This window comes from Trachurus trachurus (assembly GCF_905171665.1).
Source record: "Trachurus trachurus genome assembly, chromosome: 13".
Taxonomy (NCBI): Eukaryota; Metazoa; Chordata; class Actinopteri; order Carangiformes; family Carangidae; genus Trachurus; species Trachurus trachurus.
Window position 1 is genome coordinate 12,556,225 of NC_139892.1, and position 16,101 is coordinate 12,572,325.

General features: G+C 40.5%; 1 protein-coding gene across 1 annotated transcript; it reads left to right on the forward strand.

The window, feature by feature from the left end:
* The first annotated feature begins 735 nt into the window (after positions 1-735).
* Positions 736-14,923, forward strand: psmd2 (proteasome 26S subunit ubiquitin receptor, non-ATPase 2). Its single transcript, XM_083985814.1, has 21 exons — positions 736-950; positions 3,409-3,465; positions 3,562-3,726; positions 3,875-3,996; positions 4,768-4,992; positions 5,086-5,244; positions 5,418-5,562; positions 6,498-6,558; positions 6,664-6,810; positions 7,854-7,960; positions 8,367-8,494; positions 8,580-8,667; positions 9,486-9,648; positions 10,369-10,470; positions 10,694-10,845; positions 10,972-11,055; positions 11,510-11,678; positions 12,594-12,688; positions 12,771-12,897; positions 13,045-13,163; positions 14,131-14,923. Exons 1-21 carry the CDS (start codon positions 828-830, stop codon positions 14,311-14,313), a joined length of 2,721 nt encoding a protein of 906 aa, XP_083841940.1. The 5' UTR covers positions 736-827; the 3' UTR covers positions 14,314-14,923.
* Positions 14,924-16,101: the final 1,178 nt, after the last annotated feature.

The following is a 16,101-nucleotide window of genomic DNA, read 5'->3' on the forward strand; positions in this document are numbered from 1 at the left end:
TCCAGGCAACATGAGAGGCAAGAAAGGTAGGGTAGGTCTTACGAGAATGGAAAAACGAGATGTATCTGTTTTTTTTTTAAAATACATAAATAAAAATTTACTAAGGAATCATTCAATTACATCCATCACATCATTCTGTTAAAAAAACTATGTGCTCCCATCTGAACACTTTAGCTGTCAGGGACGTCATTTTATTACACAAACTAAAGCATTCTAAACATATAATGCATAGACTAAAAATACAAACTATGACATTCAAAAAGAAGAAACTATTCAACTTAATTTTTATTCATCCATAAATTGTGGCTCTTGCAGTTATGTATATGGCTTGAAACACAATTGATTACGTATTAATTGTATCTTAGGTATATAAAAGTTAATCAAAGTACTAATAAACCATTAAAAAAATATTATTATTATTATTATTATTATTATTATTGTTAATATTAATTTTCTCCCATCTATTGTTTTTCATTTATTTATTCACTTGTTGTTTACCTTTGTTATGAAGGTTATAGTCTCGCTCGCCAGACCGTCATCTCCTCCAGAGATGAAGGTTACAAAGCAACGAGGCAATGTATAAACCAAAGATGGATGTGCTATTATTGATACACACTGGTTGTTTCACAATAAAAACATTTGAAACCATAAAAAGCGCCTGTGTTTTGCGGGACCTGAAGTGCACACAAGCTGCCATAACAACCCACCGCCAGCAGGGGTGCGCTAAGCGGAAACTACAACAGCACATTCTTTCTATCGTAGAAGAAGCAACGACTGACTCTTCCACAGTTTCCGTTTTCTAGCTGATAGTTCATACAGCCGCAACCATGGAGGAGGCAAAACAGAAAGAGAATAAACACCCCGAAAAGACCGATGAGAAGTCCAAGGACAAGGAGAAGGGCCAGCAGCCCAAGGATAAAGACAAGGAGAAGAAAGAGGAGCAGGAGCTGGTGAGTGTGGACGGTGTTTCTCATTCAGACGTGAGCAGAGGAGACAGAGGAGTTATTTCTCCTTAGTCACCGCCGCTGTGACAACATGGTTCAACAGGCCCGAGTCAAGCCAGTGCGTTTCAAAATACACGACATAATAACTTCTATTTACTATGTTTATTAGTTTCTTACATGAAATGTCTCCACTCTGACTTATTTTACACGTTGCGGTGGTGTTTTTAAAAAGCTGCAGACAAACTAACTGCATCCCGTTAGCTCCCGTTAGCCTAGCCGAGCTCAGCCGGTATGCTAACGTTAGCATGCTAGTCATGCTAGCACTGAGCTACACATTGTATGACACAGCAGCTAACGTGGAGTAAAAACAAACCGTAACAAACACACACAATAACAGTTCTCCGACTGGCACTAACTTTGAGCTATTTGTTCATTTATTCACTTACAACAGTCTGATTTCATAGTTAGCTTGTAGCTGTCTTTATGATTAGCCTGTGCTAAGTGTCAATGGTCAGATTATAGTTTTTTCACATGATTACTGGATTGTCTGGTGCAAACACAAACACGTGTAACTGTTGCCTCTGTATTGTATCAAACAATATTTATAGTTTAGTTTATTTCGGTCTTTGGTTTGACAGAGCACCTCATTGTGTAATAGGAATCACAACTCAACATAGATATAGCAGCTAGACAAGGACTGAGAAAAGATGACAAAACAAAAATAAGCAAATCAAAGTAAAGAAAATAAATAAAAAGTTAGAGAGAATGTAAATTACGTTTTTAGGTTATGTTGCCTCGAAATGCACCAGTCGTGTGCTCACTTTTCAATGTGGACAGCTATGTTAGAGAGGTCAATAGGTCACCAAGTTAATTTGCCATCATTTGTCCCTTACTTTTGCCAGGAGGAGCTGTCAATCGAAAACAGTGATGTATATTTTCTACAGGACATCAGAAAAAATGAACATTTATCAACTAATATAATGTGGCACTGGCCACACGTTCTCTTTTGATGCCAGAAAAAGATAGTGTCTGAGAAAGTCTTGCATGTAGCTGTAGCTGTCAGTGGTCATATTATTGTTTTTTCACATCGTTAGTGGATTGTCTGGTGCAGCTTGGTGCAAACACAAACACGTGTAACTATTGCCCCTATATTGTATGAAATAATATTTATCATAGTAGTTTATTTGATCAATGCACAAATTGATTGTTGATTGATGCCTGACTGTAACAATCGACCTTCAATAAAGCATTCCTTAATTCAAACTTAATTAATCATTTTTACATAGATTGAAAAGGTGTAGGCTGAAGCTATTCAGCTTATGAGTACCTACCCTTTAATTCTTCATTTCAGTTAAACCTTTAGTGTTCTATGATTTCAATGTGACAGAAAGTAGCAGAAATCTTATAATCAACAGATGAAGCAAAATAAATAATCAGCATTAAAGTTGCATCATAACAACATCTGCTGCCCTTAGACCCTCACATCGACTGGGGAAAAACTCCCAAGAAAACCCTCTTAACAGGGTAAAAGTTGGAGAAACCTCAGGGTGAGGACGGGCAGACGTGCAATAGGCTAGATGTTGTGTACAACAGCTAGACAAGATCCAAGAAAAGATGACAAAACAAAAATAAGCAAATCAAAGTAAAGAAATAAATAAATAGATTAAGTTTTCGGTTATGTTGCCTCTAAAAGCACCAGGTGCTCAAGTGGGCAGCTGTAATAATGAGGTCAATGGGTCACCAAGTTAATGTACCATCATTTTCTTTCTCTTACTTTTACAACAAGTGTTCAAACCAAGTGTACATAATATGCTGCAAAAGTAGCAGCTGCTGGCAATGGAAAACACTGATGCACTGCAGGGCATCAGAAGAAAATAAACGATTATCAACTAAAAAATGTGGGCACACTTTCTCCTTTGATGCAAGAAAAAATAGTGTCAGATAAAGTCTTGCATGTAGCTGTATTTGTAATTAGCCTGACCCATGCTAAATGTCAATGGTCAGATTATTATTGTTTTTTCACATTGTTAGTGGATTGTCTGGTGCAAACACGTGTAACTGTTGCCCCTATTGTATGAAATAACGTTCATGTTATAAATTGAGTTTTAGGTTATGCTGCCTCTAAATGCAGCAGGCGTTTGCTCACTGTTGAAAGTAGACAGCTTTGTCAAAGAGGTCATTAGGTCACCAAGTTGATTACCCATCATTTTCTGTCCCTTACTTTTACAACAAATGTTCAAACCAAGTGTACATAACATGCTGCAAAAGTAGCAGCAGCTGGCAATGGAAAACATTGATGCATATTTTCTGCAGGACATGAGAAGAAAATAAACAATTATCAAGTAAAAAATGTGGCTACACTCTCCCTTTTGATGCCAGAAAAAGTAGTGTCTGATAAAGTCTTGCTTTTCTTTAAAGTCTTTTTGATTTGTGATAATGTTCTTCTCTTCTCTCTCCCCTTTAGTCAGAGGAAGACAAGCAGTTACAAGAGGACCTGGAGATGATGGTGGAGAGACTGGGCGTGAGTATTCAATTTGGATGTTTTCTTTTTCCTCGTGTGTCAGTATGCAAAATCCCATACAAGACAAAATGCTCATAATTTCCTACACATCGACAGGAGAAGAACACAGAGCTGCACCGTCCTGCGCTGGAAGAGCTGCGCAGACTGATCCGCTCCTCCACCACCTCCATGACCTCAGTGCCCAAGCCCCTGAAGTTCCTGCGGCCACACTACGGCAAGCTCAAAGAGATCTACGAGGGCATGGCCGCTGGAGAAAACAAGGTAACGTTCTGCAGATGGCATCGCGATATGAAAAGTTTATCAACTTCTAGTTTGTGCCAAAGTTTTTTTTATATAAATGTTAATGCTGTTAAATCCAGCTGCCACACTGAATCACATTTAAAACTGTACATGTTGTTTGTGTTTGCAGCGTTTCTGTGCTGATGTGGTGTCGGTGCTGGCCATGACGATGAGCGGCGAGAGGGAGTGTCTGAAGTATCGTCTGCTGGGCTCGCAGGAGGAGCTGGCCTCCTGGGGTCATGAATATGTCAGGTAAGACACTTCACTACCAAGAATGTACGTAGAAGTCTTGGTGAACCTGTAACATTAGGGATTACAACTTTGTTCTTATGTTTTTTATAAGCAAAAGAAGAAGGAAGGAATTTTGTTTTTTTTACAATAATAATTATAATACATTTTATTTGTTGGTGCCTTTCAAAGCACCCAAGATCGCTTAAGTTAACATAGTTAGCATGCTGTGGTTCACTTTGTTAAAGAGGAACTATGCAGGATTTGTAGCTTAACTATGCTACATTATTACCTTAAATAAAAAGCTCGGAGTAATTGTGATGGTTTAATAAATGGCTTAACTTGTTAAAGGGAGAGTGGAGGCTCTCTGCCTTCCGTGTGTGTGTGTGTGTGTGTCACTTATTGTGTCTCTTGGCTGAAAACCAACCTTGCAGAATTGGAGCCACCGCCCCGGTGTCCAAGCTCTTGTCTCTACAGCAGCTTGACACAAACGTGCTCCGTAACCCGTAATCTCTTGTTTATGACAGATTACACTACACAAATATACAGGTCGTAACATTGTATATGCTGCTCTGTTGATTGGTTTCTTGCTGGCTTCGTTGTAAACAAAAGCACATGGCCAGGAAGAGGGGTAGCAAAACAGCGGGGAAAAGTTCCTCTTTAACCTGCTGTGGTTCACTTTGTTAAATTAGTAGAAAAACAACTACATCATTAAAAAAACGAGAGTGCTGGTCGTGAGGTGTTGGTGTCATTTGCTGCTTGGTAACAAATCTTTTTCTGTCCATCGCCTTCCAGGCACCTGGCAGGTGAGGTGGCGAAGGAGTGGCAGGAAGTGGAGGAGAGCGATAAGACGCAGCAGGAGACGCTGCTGAAACTGGTGAAGGAGATCGTGCCCTACAACATGGCCCACAACGCTGAGCACGAGGCCTGCGACCTGCTGATGGAGATCGAGAGGCTGGACATGCTGGAGGACTACATCGATGAAAACGCCTATGGAAAAGTCTGCCTTTACCTCACCAGGTGTGTTCAGAGCTCAGCAAACACAAAACATATCTTTAAACGTACTTGATTTTGTCTCTGGAACACAACTGACTTCCTTTTTCGTTCCTCCAGTTGTGTGAGTTACGTTCCTGAGCCAGAAAACTCAGCGCTGCTACGATGTGCCCTGAACATTTTCCGAAAGTTCAACCGTTACCCAGAGGCTCTGCGACTGGCCCTGATGCTCAACGATGTGGAGCTGGTTGAAAATATCTTCACATCCTGCAAAGACATGTAAGTGCCTATTACACCACTGCTCCCAGAGGACATAAGTAATAATGAAAAGTATTAAACACAGCAGCTAGGGGGGGAAATTGGTTTGTTTGTTATTCCTTTTCCTACTTTCTGTTATTCAAGTCATCGTACATGGTTTATATGATAAAGCAAACTTTGTGTGTCCCTCGCAGCGTCATCCAGAAGCAGATGGCCTTCATGCTGGGTCGCCACGGCATGTTCCTGGAGCTTAATGAGGACGTCGAGGACTACGAGGACCTGACGGAGATTATGTCAAACGTGCAGCTCAACAGCAACTTCTTGGCCCTGGCCAGAGAGGTAAGAGAGAAGAAATGTGTTGATACCAAAGACTTGTTTGTTATGGATAATGTCAGTATTGCTCGTTATAAGTTTCATGGTTAAGTGAAGATGCTTCACATTTACACACTGCTGGAATTTTTCTGTTGTAAAGTAGATTAGTTTTTTTGATGGCTTTGATGAACACAGACCTTTAGATTGGAGAAACAAATTGATGTCATTATGAGTGGGTAGCTTTATAATTGAAAATATGTTTGAATTTTGAACAGATGAAAAACGTGCGCTTAAACAGGCAATATGGATGCACAGATTCAACTTTCTCTCTCTCTTCATGCTGATTCCTGCTCAGTGACTTTCATTTTCCAGATATAAAGTGTGTACTTCACCGTGTGGAGTCATTTTTATGTAAAGTAACACAAAGCCAGAGGATCTGTGGCTGAGTCAGAGTCTCTGTGTGACTACATGACTGTAACTGATAGCAGGAACACTGATTTTTATAATAAGGCCTGTGTGCATCTGGGTTAGTTGATGTCATAGCTGATACCTGATTCAGTTGTTAAGGTCAGTAACTACTCTGATATCAGTCCAGTTGCATCCTGAACGGTTAAGTAAAAATCTGGGATGTGCAGGAAGATTACAACCAAAGATTTAAATGAAATTATATTGAAAAATGCATAAAGCTTTGGACGTTTTACAGTAATGAAAACAAAAGCGTTTTGAGGATATTTAAGATGAAATGTGTAAGAGGGATGAGAGAGGTTGAGCGGATGAAAGGTTAATGGTGAATGGAAATTTTCAGAGGAGGGGCACTGAAAGGATGATGGTGGTGATTCACAGCAGCAGGTGGTGGGGGGGATTAAAAATTCAGCTTGTCTCTTTCTAATAGCTTTTAGTTTCTCAGTATGACTCCACACATTTCACCGTCATTAACAACGCGCTGCTGCTGTCCTCCGCAGTTGGACATCATGGAGCCCAAAGTCCCCGATGACATCTACAAGACACACCTGGAAAACAACAGTGAGTCGATGTGGACGGATGATGTCATGGTGGAAAATGAGTTTATCCTTTATTGTTTTGTTTTGTGTAAGCCACGTTGAGTGACCTTCATGTCATACGTGACAGGGTTCGGAGGCAGCGGCTCCCAGGTGGACTCGGCTCGTATGAATTTGGCGTCCTCCTTCGTGAACGGCTTCGTCAACGCGGCATTTGGACAGGACAAGCTGCTCACGGACGATGGCAACAAGTGGCTGTACAAGAACAAGGACCATGGTAAGAACAAGTTTCCTTTCATTTTCTAAAAACTCTTTATTTAATATTTATAGATAATTGTCTTTTTAGTACAAAAGGACAAATACAAAACACTGAACAATTACACTTATTCAAAGTACGGGGGGGTGATGTGTTTATCCAAAAGACAAAATATCACACAACAAATCATAAACAGTCTCACTCATTAGCCAAATAGGCATGCCACTTCGGCCATCGTTCTTCGCACAGATCTTTTTGGAGTTTGGTTGAGTAAGTCATTTGCTCTAGGACATGCAGTTGTTTTTCAATATTAACAAAAATATCTAGAAGTTTCCTTCCTTGAATTCGCTTTTATGTGTTTTTATTGATTGCAGGGCTCCAGACTGCCCCTAAAGAGTAATTTTGCCCCTAAGGTTTGAGACAGCACAAGTACATTTTTCATGTACTTGCACGTGTGCAACCAGTAAATTTTCCTCCTTTTTTTTAACACTGATGAAATATGGAACGGGAAACTCAAAAATCTGAAATCTGTCATTACACGCGTCAGGCCAATGTGTGTGAGAATCATGAATGAAAAGGAAATCAATTTACGCCCCTTAAAGAGACCCTGAGTAGTTTGCTTTTGGTTATAAAAGAGTCTCCTATTAATGTGGATGAATCCACTTGTTAATGGGTCAATTTTCGATACATGTATCATTTTGATATTATTTAGTGGTCGACTCACCCAGCATTTCCTAGTTTCGGTTTCCTGGACGCTAGTTGACATCGTTTATGGTCGGAACTACGACGGTATCTGATCGACTTCGAACCTCCGACTTTCATTCTTGATTAATGAAAACATTCTTGGCAAATGATTTCGCTTTCGTCCGTCTTGGGCCAGGCTTCACCGTGCACGCAGAGGTTCATGGGAAGTGTAATGTGAAACTCCTCGAAGTCACTTTAATTTTCTGCTCACACTCCTAAAGTTTGAAGATGGGACCACTGTGCGCCTAGTAAAAATAAAACAGTTAGTCTGGAGCCTTGGGTTGTTCGGCGATTAACAGTGATTTTCTAATCGTCTTCAGGCATGTTGAGTGCTGCGGCCTCCCTGGGTATGATCCTGCTGTGGGACGTGGACGGCGGTCTGACCCAGATCGACAAATACCTCTACTCCTCTGAGGACTACATCAAGGTAAACATTAGGTTCTGAAAGTGCTGGAAACTTTTCTACAACATAGTTCAATTGACCCACAGTCTCTTTTTAAGGTGAGCCATTAAAAGTATCAGTGTCCCTGCTCAGCTTTGTTAACTGCTCCGCACCACTGCTTTTTACATCCTGGCAGTTTTTTTTTTTGTTTTGTTCTTAATGAGATACTCCATATGCGCCCAGTACTTAAGCAACATCGCATTAGCTCCCAGTCAACTGGATTCATTGTAACGACTCGATAACAACTGCATCTTCATTTTGATGTTGTGAACGACACGCACGAGCTATTCTCCGGCTCATTACCGGGCGAGGGGGAACATGAAGCCCTCAAGGTGTCTTTGTTTCTCGTCTTAAACCTGCTTCGTCCTCCTCTCCCTCCCTCTCTGTGCAGTCTGGCGCCCTCCTGGCCTGTGGCATCGTAAACTCGGGCGTGAGGAACGAATGCGATCCGGCCCTCGCCCTGCTCTCTGACTACGTCCTCCACAACAGCAATGTCATGAGGATAGGAGCCATCTTTGGGTGAGGAGATCATTGATACCAGGAGAGTTTTCCTTTTTCTACAAGGCAGATTTATTTATACTCATCATGGCTGTCTTGTTTCCAGACTGGGCCTGGCCTACGCCGGTTCCAACAGGGAAGACGTCCTTTCTCTGCTTCTCCCCGTCATGGGAGACTCCAAATCAAGCATGGAGGTATGGACTTATCTCGACAGCTCTTCTCACTTAAAGGACAATTCCAGGCAAATTCAACCTGGGGCTGTAGTTTCCTAATATTTTAGGTCTGAAAGAAGGATTCTGAAGATTTTCGTTTTTAATTGCTATCCTGTCGGCAGCGTATAATGAGCAGATCAATCTTACGCTGTTTAGGCTGTTTACATCCCTTACAGCTGCAATTTCCCCCCCCCACAGACAGCGTCAGATGGCTTCAAACACACACCGAGGGGTTTGTTTACTTCAAGCAAGCAGACATGTTTGTAAACGCAGCTGTAATACAAAGTCTTGCGCGAGAGTCAAGTTGACGCTCTCAGTATGTTTACAAGTGGAATAAAGAGTATCCTTACTCTCACTGCTACGAAGTCATTGTGGCTCTGAGTTGATAAAACAAACGGGAGCTTCAGACGACCTATAAACATCGTGAGCTGTCAAGTTGACTCTCAAGTGAGACTTTGTGAGTTCACACGGGACTTTGCGAGACTTTGTATTACAGCTCCGTTTACAAACATGTCTGCTTGCTTGAAGTAAACAAACCCCTCTGTGTATATTTGAAGGCATCTGACTCTGTCCGTGTGCGTAAGATCAATCTGCTCTCATTATACGCTGCCGTGGCGATGCAGGGACGGGCATAACTACTACTACTGCAAAACAGGAGCAATTAAAACGAAAATCTTCAGAATCTTTTTTTAGACCTAAAATATTAGAAAACGACAGCCTCGGGTTTGATTTGCCCTTTAAGACATGTTTCAGTTGAGCCAGATTGAACAGTTTGTGTGTGTGTGTGTTTTGATCTCCAGGTGGTTGGCGTGACGGCGCTGGCGTGCGGTATGATCGCAGTCGGCTCATGTAACGGCGACGTGACCTCCACCATCGTTCAGACCATCATGGAGAAGAACGACACGGAGCTGAAGGACACGTACGCCCGCTGGCTGCCTCTGGGTCTGGGACTCAACCACCTGGGTAGGGGGCTTCAGCTTTAATTAACTCTTATTAAATCAATTAAGAACTGTGTGAGAAGAGCTGCAGCTGAGACTGCTGATGTGAGATTGCATTTTCTTTCTTTTGCTGTTTTTAAAATACACTATTTGTGATGTATTTTTTACGTTTGAATAAGCACACAGACTGAGACAGTGATACAAATGAACTGAGAGACAAGGGAGAGTGTTAAGCAGAGCTCCCAAGAGCCTGCACAGACAAATAAACAACGTCCAGTGAAAGAATTATAAATTGCAGAACAAAATTAAAACGGAAAAACAAGCCAACAACAACAGCAAAAAGAAAAAGGCAAAACAAAATGTGTGGAGGAGAGTGAAGCTTACAGACTAGAGGTAAAACATGACAGCAGAGCTCATAGATTAAGAAGTAAAGTCTCTTCAAGTGTCGTCAGGAATGACTTTCAGACCTTCTGGAAACGACATTTGTGAGTTATTTACAATCTGTTTCATTACAGCAGTAGAAGCAGCTCGTTGAGTCACATTTTAAGGGGTTTAGGTGGAGGTGGAGATTTCCAATTTAGTTAAGTTTCCTCCCGTAGCTCTGCTGACACTGTGGCAGCTTTTTCTAAATCGGTTTGTGTAGGTCGGGATTTGTTTTAGAGGTCGTTTCCATTACGGCTGTGTCTGTTTCCCATCGGCTCGGTGCTGCTCTAACTGCTGTGTGTGTGTCATTCACTGTCTGCAGGTAAAGGAGAAGCGATTGAGACGACCCTGGCTGCTCTGCAGGTTGTGCCTGAACCTTTCCGCAGCTTTGCCAACACACTAGTGGATATCTGTGCATATGCAGGTCAGTCTGGCTATATATTATATTATTTTTTAGCAGCCGTTGAAAACAAAATGACATGCAGATATCCATCAGTCGACCTCCTGCTCCATTCACTTCTCCATATCTCCCGTAGAGTCAACCATCATGCACTGACCTACATCAGATTTTAATCTTTCATTTTCCGGGGAAGAGGGTGGGTTGCAATAATCTATAATAAGCACTAATAATTTGTCTCTGTCCTCAGGTTCTGGTAACGTGCTGAAGGTGCAGCAGCTTCTGCACATCTGCAGCGAGCACTACGAGGCCAAGGAGAAGGAAAAGGAGGAGGACAAGGACAAGAAGGACAAGAAAGACAAAGACAAGAAGGACACAGCTGCTGACATGGGCTCCCACCAGGTAACCACTCGCTTATTGTTCACATAACACGTTTATTTATCATTAGTTCCTGCTGTAATATGGATTCATGTGATTGTTTCCACTTAGACAAATGAGAAAATGTTAATTTCTATATTTTCCCTTCAGGGTGTCGCTGTTCTCGGTATTGCTCTGATAGCCATGGGTGAGGAGATTGGCTCTGAAATGGCACTACGGACATTTGGACATCTGGTCAGTCTTCTTCTTGACCTTTAGTGACCTCATTATTGTTCCACAACCTCACAGCCTCTGATTTCCTCTTCCTTCTCTATTAACTTCACATTGTTTTTTTTCCCTCCACTGTTTCCCCTGGTTATCTTGGACTAAACTGTGCTTTCATATTTTCAGACTTCACCATTTATCCTTTTTTCTTTTTGATTCACATTACATCATCCCTCCTTTGATCCCGCTCCCCACTGTTTTTGCTTTTGTTTTCTCAGTTGTGATCTGACGTTTATTGCCCTGCTCTTACTCGCCCTGAAGTTTTTTAATGAATCAGAGTTCGTGTCTGTCTGGGGGTGTGACAGTTCTTAGTCAACAGTTAAACTAATTAAAACCATATTTTTGTTCTTTTTCTCCATCGTTGCTTCTTCCAGATGCTTTTCCTCTGTAATAAACTCTATCATCTCTGTTTCCTCCGTGTTAGCTGCGTTATGGCGAGCCCACCCTGAGGCGAGCCGTGCCCCTCGCCCTGGCCCTCATTTCCGTGTCCAACCCTCGCCTCAACATCTTGGACACCCTCAGCAAGTTCTCCCATGACGCCGACCCCGAGGTTTCCCACAACTCCATCTTCGCCATGGGCATGGTGGGCAGTGGTGAGTCGTGACTCTGGGCTTTAAATGAAGCAGTGTAGATGATGCCAAACCCCTGTGTCAAAGTGTTTAACCCAAAGTCTTTCATGTGCTGTTGCCTTTTTTTAATATAAATTAATTACAAATGTGTGTGTTCTTGGGTCACAATATTGCAGTATTATTAACCTCCACATTTTAGCTCAATGCGGCATTTGCTGTTTATAACTAAGAGGACAAAAGATGTGATGCAATCAGGGGTCATGAAATAAATTAAAGTTTACACCATGATATATCGTTGATAATAAAACTACAACCGATTAAAATTCTGTTTAAACAAAAAGGATGACAAAGATGAGGTTAGAGTTTGAGTACAGTTAATGAAGGTGTCAAAGTGCTTTCATCTAATCGTGCAGTAATATTAAGAGATAAGATAAGACTTAATTTATCTGTCAGGCTATAAATGTACAAGTAACATGCTCAGGCATAAAGACAGAAGAGTCAGGAAGGGAAAGCGATAAAAAAAAAAAACATTAACAAAGTGTAAAACTATAGGGAAAATGCGTATTTAAAAGAATAGAGGATACGCACATGATATACACAGAGGAGTGCAACATGGATATGAAAAGAGGTTGGAGATGAAAAAGAGGTAAAGGACGCATTTCTGCTTAAAGTGATAAAAGTGCTCCATTTTGTCATTGTGAATTATTTTACATAGCATCTTATGACGTTGAAGCTTTGACGCTCTGCAGATTTAAACCTATTGAACGACGTATTTCACTTGAAACAGCATCAGATACTTTGAAGGTTACATGTTACACATTTGTCATTCCCAGTGATGCACAGCGCTGCCGCCTCCTCCTCCTCCTCCTCTGGGAGCGCCTCTAGTGTCAACTTCCTTAATACGTTCAACACACTCATTCATTCTTTCCATTTCCTCAGGCACAAATAACGCCCGTCTGGCCGCCATGCTGCGGCAGCTGGCGCAGTATCACGCCAAAGACCCTAACAATCTCTTCATGGTCCGACTGGCTCAGGTGGGTGGCGGCACAAAAGGCACTCTGTACCAGACAGTGTGTTTGAGTGACTGTTGACTCTCTGCTGTTTGTGCCTCCACAGGGTCTGACTCATTTGGGCAAAGGCACACTGACACTCTGTCCCTACCATAGCGACAGGCAGCTGATGAGCCAGGTTGCCGTCGCCGGGCTGCTAACCGTGCTCGTTTCCTTCCTTGATGTCAAGAACAGTCAGTTTATTTTCCTCCTCCTCTTGCTCCTGCATCCACACACTTTAACATTGTCCATCACGGTTATGCAATTTGAAGTTTGTGCTCATTAGAGGTTTTTTTCTTTCCTTCTCTCCTCCACCCTGGTGTTCATTGTGTGCATTACAGTCATCCTGGGGAAGTCTCACTATATTCTGTACGGCCTGGTCGCCGCCATGCAGCCACGTATGCTGGTCACATTCGACGAGGAGCTCCGACCACTGCCTGTGTCCGTCAGAGTTGGACAGGTATGATGAACCGAAAATAAGCGGTTTACAGTCACTTCACCTCACTTTATTGATTTGTCCCTTGGTTTACAGCAGACAAGGACATAAAACATACAGGATGTGAGCAGCAAAGTACAGCAGATACACCAAGTGATACCATACAACATTAAAGTGCATAGAAGACAAAATAATAAATAATACAAAATGCAAAATAGCAGCAACGTAGAGTAGTGCAATTACAGTCAGGAAAGTAAAGACAGAAAAGAGTCTTTTTCAGTATTATTTTTTATTTTTTTTAATTTAGCTTTTTATTGACATTCTGCAACAAGTATGACATGTACATCCATTTCAATTATTAGTCACAGAGTATCAACATGAATGTCCTTTTTCTAGTAATAAAAGAACATAAAGAAACAAAATAAAAACATGAACACGTAGGGAGTGAGGTATGGTTATTACTACATATACAGCATATTATCTAGAGTTAAACAAGTCAAAGTCTGACCTGCGTGGTGTTGTATAGTCCATCCATTTCCTCCAACGTGAAACAAACAGGTCCTTGTAATTTATTATTATTATTTTACGTTTTAATGCACATTAACAGGCAAAAAGAAAACAAAAAACATCTTGAGACTGGGTCTAATCTGTCTCACAGAGATAGCACTGTATAAAGGTAGAGCATGTATACCTTATCTAGTTCTGTAACTCCAAGAAAGGGATGTTTAAAACAATAAATAAAAACCATAAATGAATAAAAACAAGTCAAATGATGATAATAACATAGTTATTTAAATAAAATTTAAATTTTGAGGTATCAGAGTCTTAGATTTAGGCCAGCTTCTCATAAAATAGGTTATTTTAGCTGTAACTGGGCAGTCATATATTCCATCATGTTGACATGATTTACTTTCTGTAACCATTGAGTGACTCCTTTTCATTTTTATCTCATGAATTTGTTTATGTGTGTGCGTTCTCTCCGTCCGTCCAGGCCGTGGACGTTGTCGGTCAGGCAGGCAAGCCAAAGGCCATCACAGGTTTCCAGACTCACACCACGCCGGTGCTGCTGGCTCATGGAGAGAGGGCCGAGCTGGCCACAGAGGAGTACCTCCCCGTCACCCCCATCCTGGAGGGCTTCGTCATCCTCCGCAAGAACCCCAACTACGAAACCTAGACTTCTGCACCTCCGGAGAAGAGGAAAAGAAGAGAAAAGAAAAAAGAGCGTTCTCTGTTTGTAAAGGGGTCGCCCTCCATGGCTCTTGGCAGTTGTTATATTTTAGTTATTTACTGCATGGCTGAAAAAAAAGAAAAAAAGAATAAAAGAGCGAGGTAAAGGGGGGGCCTGTTCTTCTCCCTCGCTTTTGTCTTCTCACTGTCATCTGTGGCCCAGCTCCAGCAAGTCATTAAAAATGGATGGCTGGGGTCTGGTTAATTGGACTGGTATGACACAGAGAAGGTTTAACTGGGACCTTATTCACACTCTTCATAGATGGTTTCCTCATTACTCTGAGTTCGATCCCCCTCTCTCCCACTTGTACTGAATCAGCTTATCTGACTGACCCGGGGTGGGGGAGGGGGGGGGAGGGCCTCTTGAAAAGTGGGAACTGTTCACCTGTCTGTGTGTTTCAGTCATCAGTAAATGAACAACTGCTCAGTCCACATCAGCGCTTCAGAATTGTTTTGGTTTTTTTTTTCCATTCATTTTCAGTCATTTTTTTGTAATTAGAGCATTTAAAAGTATGTATACTTCCTCACGTTTTTCCTCTGTTTTGTTTTTGGTGGGAGGGGGGTGGGGGTGGGGGTTATTGTTTGTTACAGTACTGTACAAGGTTGAATCAAAAAATAAAAACTCAGATCCTAATGTTGGAAATGTGATCCGTGTGTGATGTGTTAATTTAGGTGCAGGAATATCATGAAACTTGGTTGTAATTCAGTGAAACTCACATGTGATGTTGTTTAGGTGAAACAAGCTACAGATAAATACCTCAACAAGGAGCAGACACTATGGGAAAGAAAAAAGGTTTAATGTTATATTTTAAGTATTCTGTTCTCATATGTACGTGAATATGGAGGAAACTAATGGCAACAGTAATTTAGAGTAAATATCAGTTTCTTCCCACGTGACTTGGCCTAATAAACATGTAAACTGATCTCTCCATAATATATAATGTAAATTTAACATTTAGAGTTGGTCAAATATGCAGATGCTTCAGTTTATTTTTCTAAATGCATATAATTGTTACCTGAATATAGAAATAATTGACATCTAAATAACATAAAATAATTCTGACGTCCTATAGGTGCTTTTCACATAAATTCATAAGTTATTTTTTCTAAATCTATATGAACCAGACACTTGACCTTTATGCAATCTGTCTTTTGAGGCAATTAAATGAGATTTTACAATATTGACAAAAATTGTATTATTCATTTTTACGATATAATATAGGTTAAAGTTGAGAGTTGAGTTATATAGATACCAGACGAGATTCAAGACAAGCCATCACTTTTTCAGTTTACTCTTTTATTCATATAATTTAAATATGTTTTGATTTAAATATATTATACAGTATTATAATATAATATTTACCTCTCCAAACACGTCATTGAAATGGAAACGCTTTGAATATAATATATATTTCTAATAGTATATTGAATTCGAGCAACAATAACATTTACAGACAGAGCAAACAACTGTAGAGACAATCAGACAAAAAATAAATGAATGAAAAAAGAAAATCATATTATAGAAAAAAAAGTACAGAAACACAAACAAAACAAAACGCAAGATTATTTTTCAAATGTATATTTTCAAATGTACATAATTATCTATATCTATATCTATATCTATATATATATACAAATGTGTATATATTTGAAATAAACATATGTATACAATATATATATATATATATATATATATATATATATATATATATATATATATATATATATATATATA

Coding starts and splice junctions, on each gene's coding strand:
- psmd2 (XM_083985814.1), top strand. CDS start 828: ATGGAGGAGGCAAAACAGAAAGAGAATAAACACCCCGAAAAGACCGAT. Junction 6,811..7,853: donor GTACAAGAACAAGGACCATG/GTAAGAACAAGT, acceptor AATCGTCTTCAG/GCATGTTGAGTGCTGCGGCC. Junction 11,679..12,593: donor CATGGGCATGGTGGGCAGTG/GTGAGTCGTGAC, acceptor CCATTTCCTCAG/GCACAAATAACGCCCGTCTG.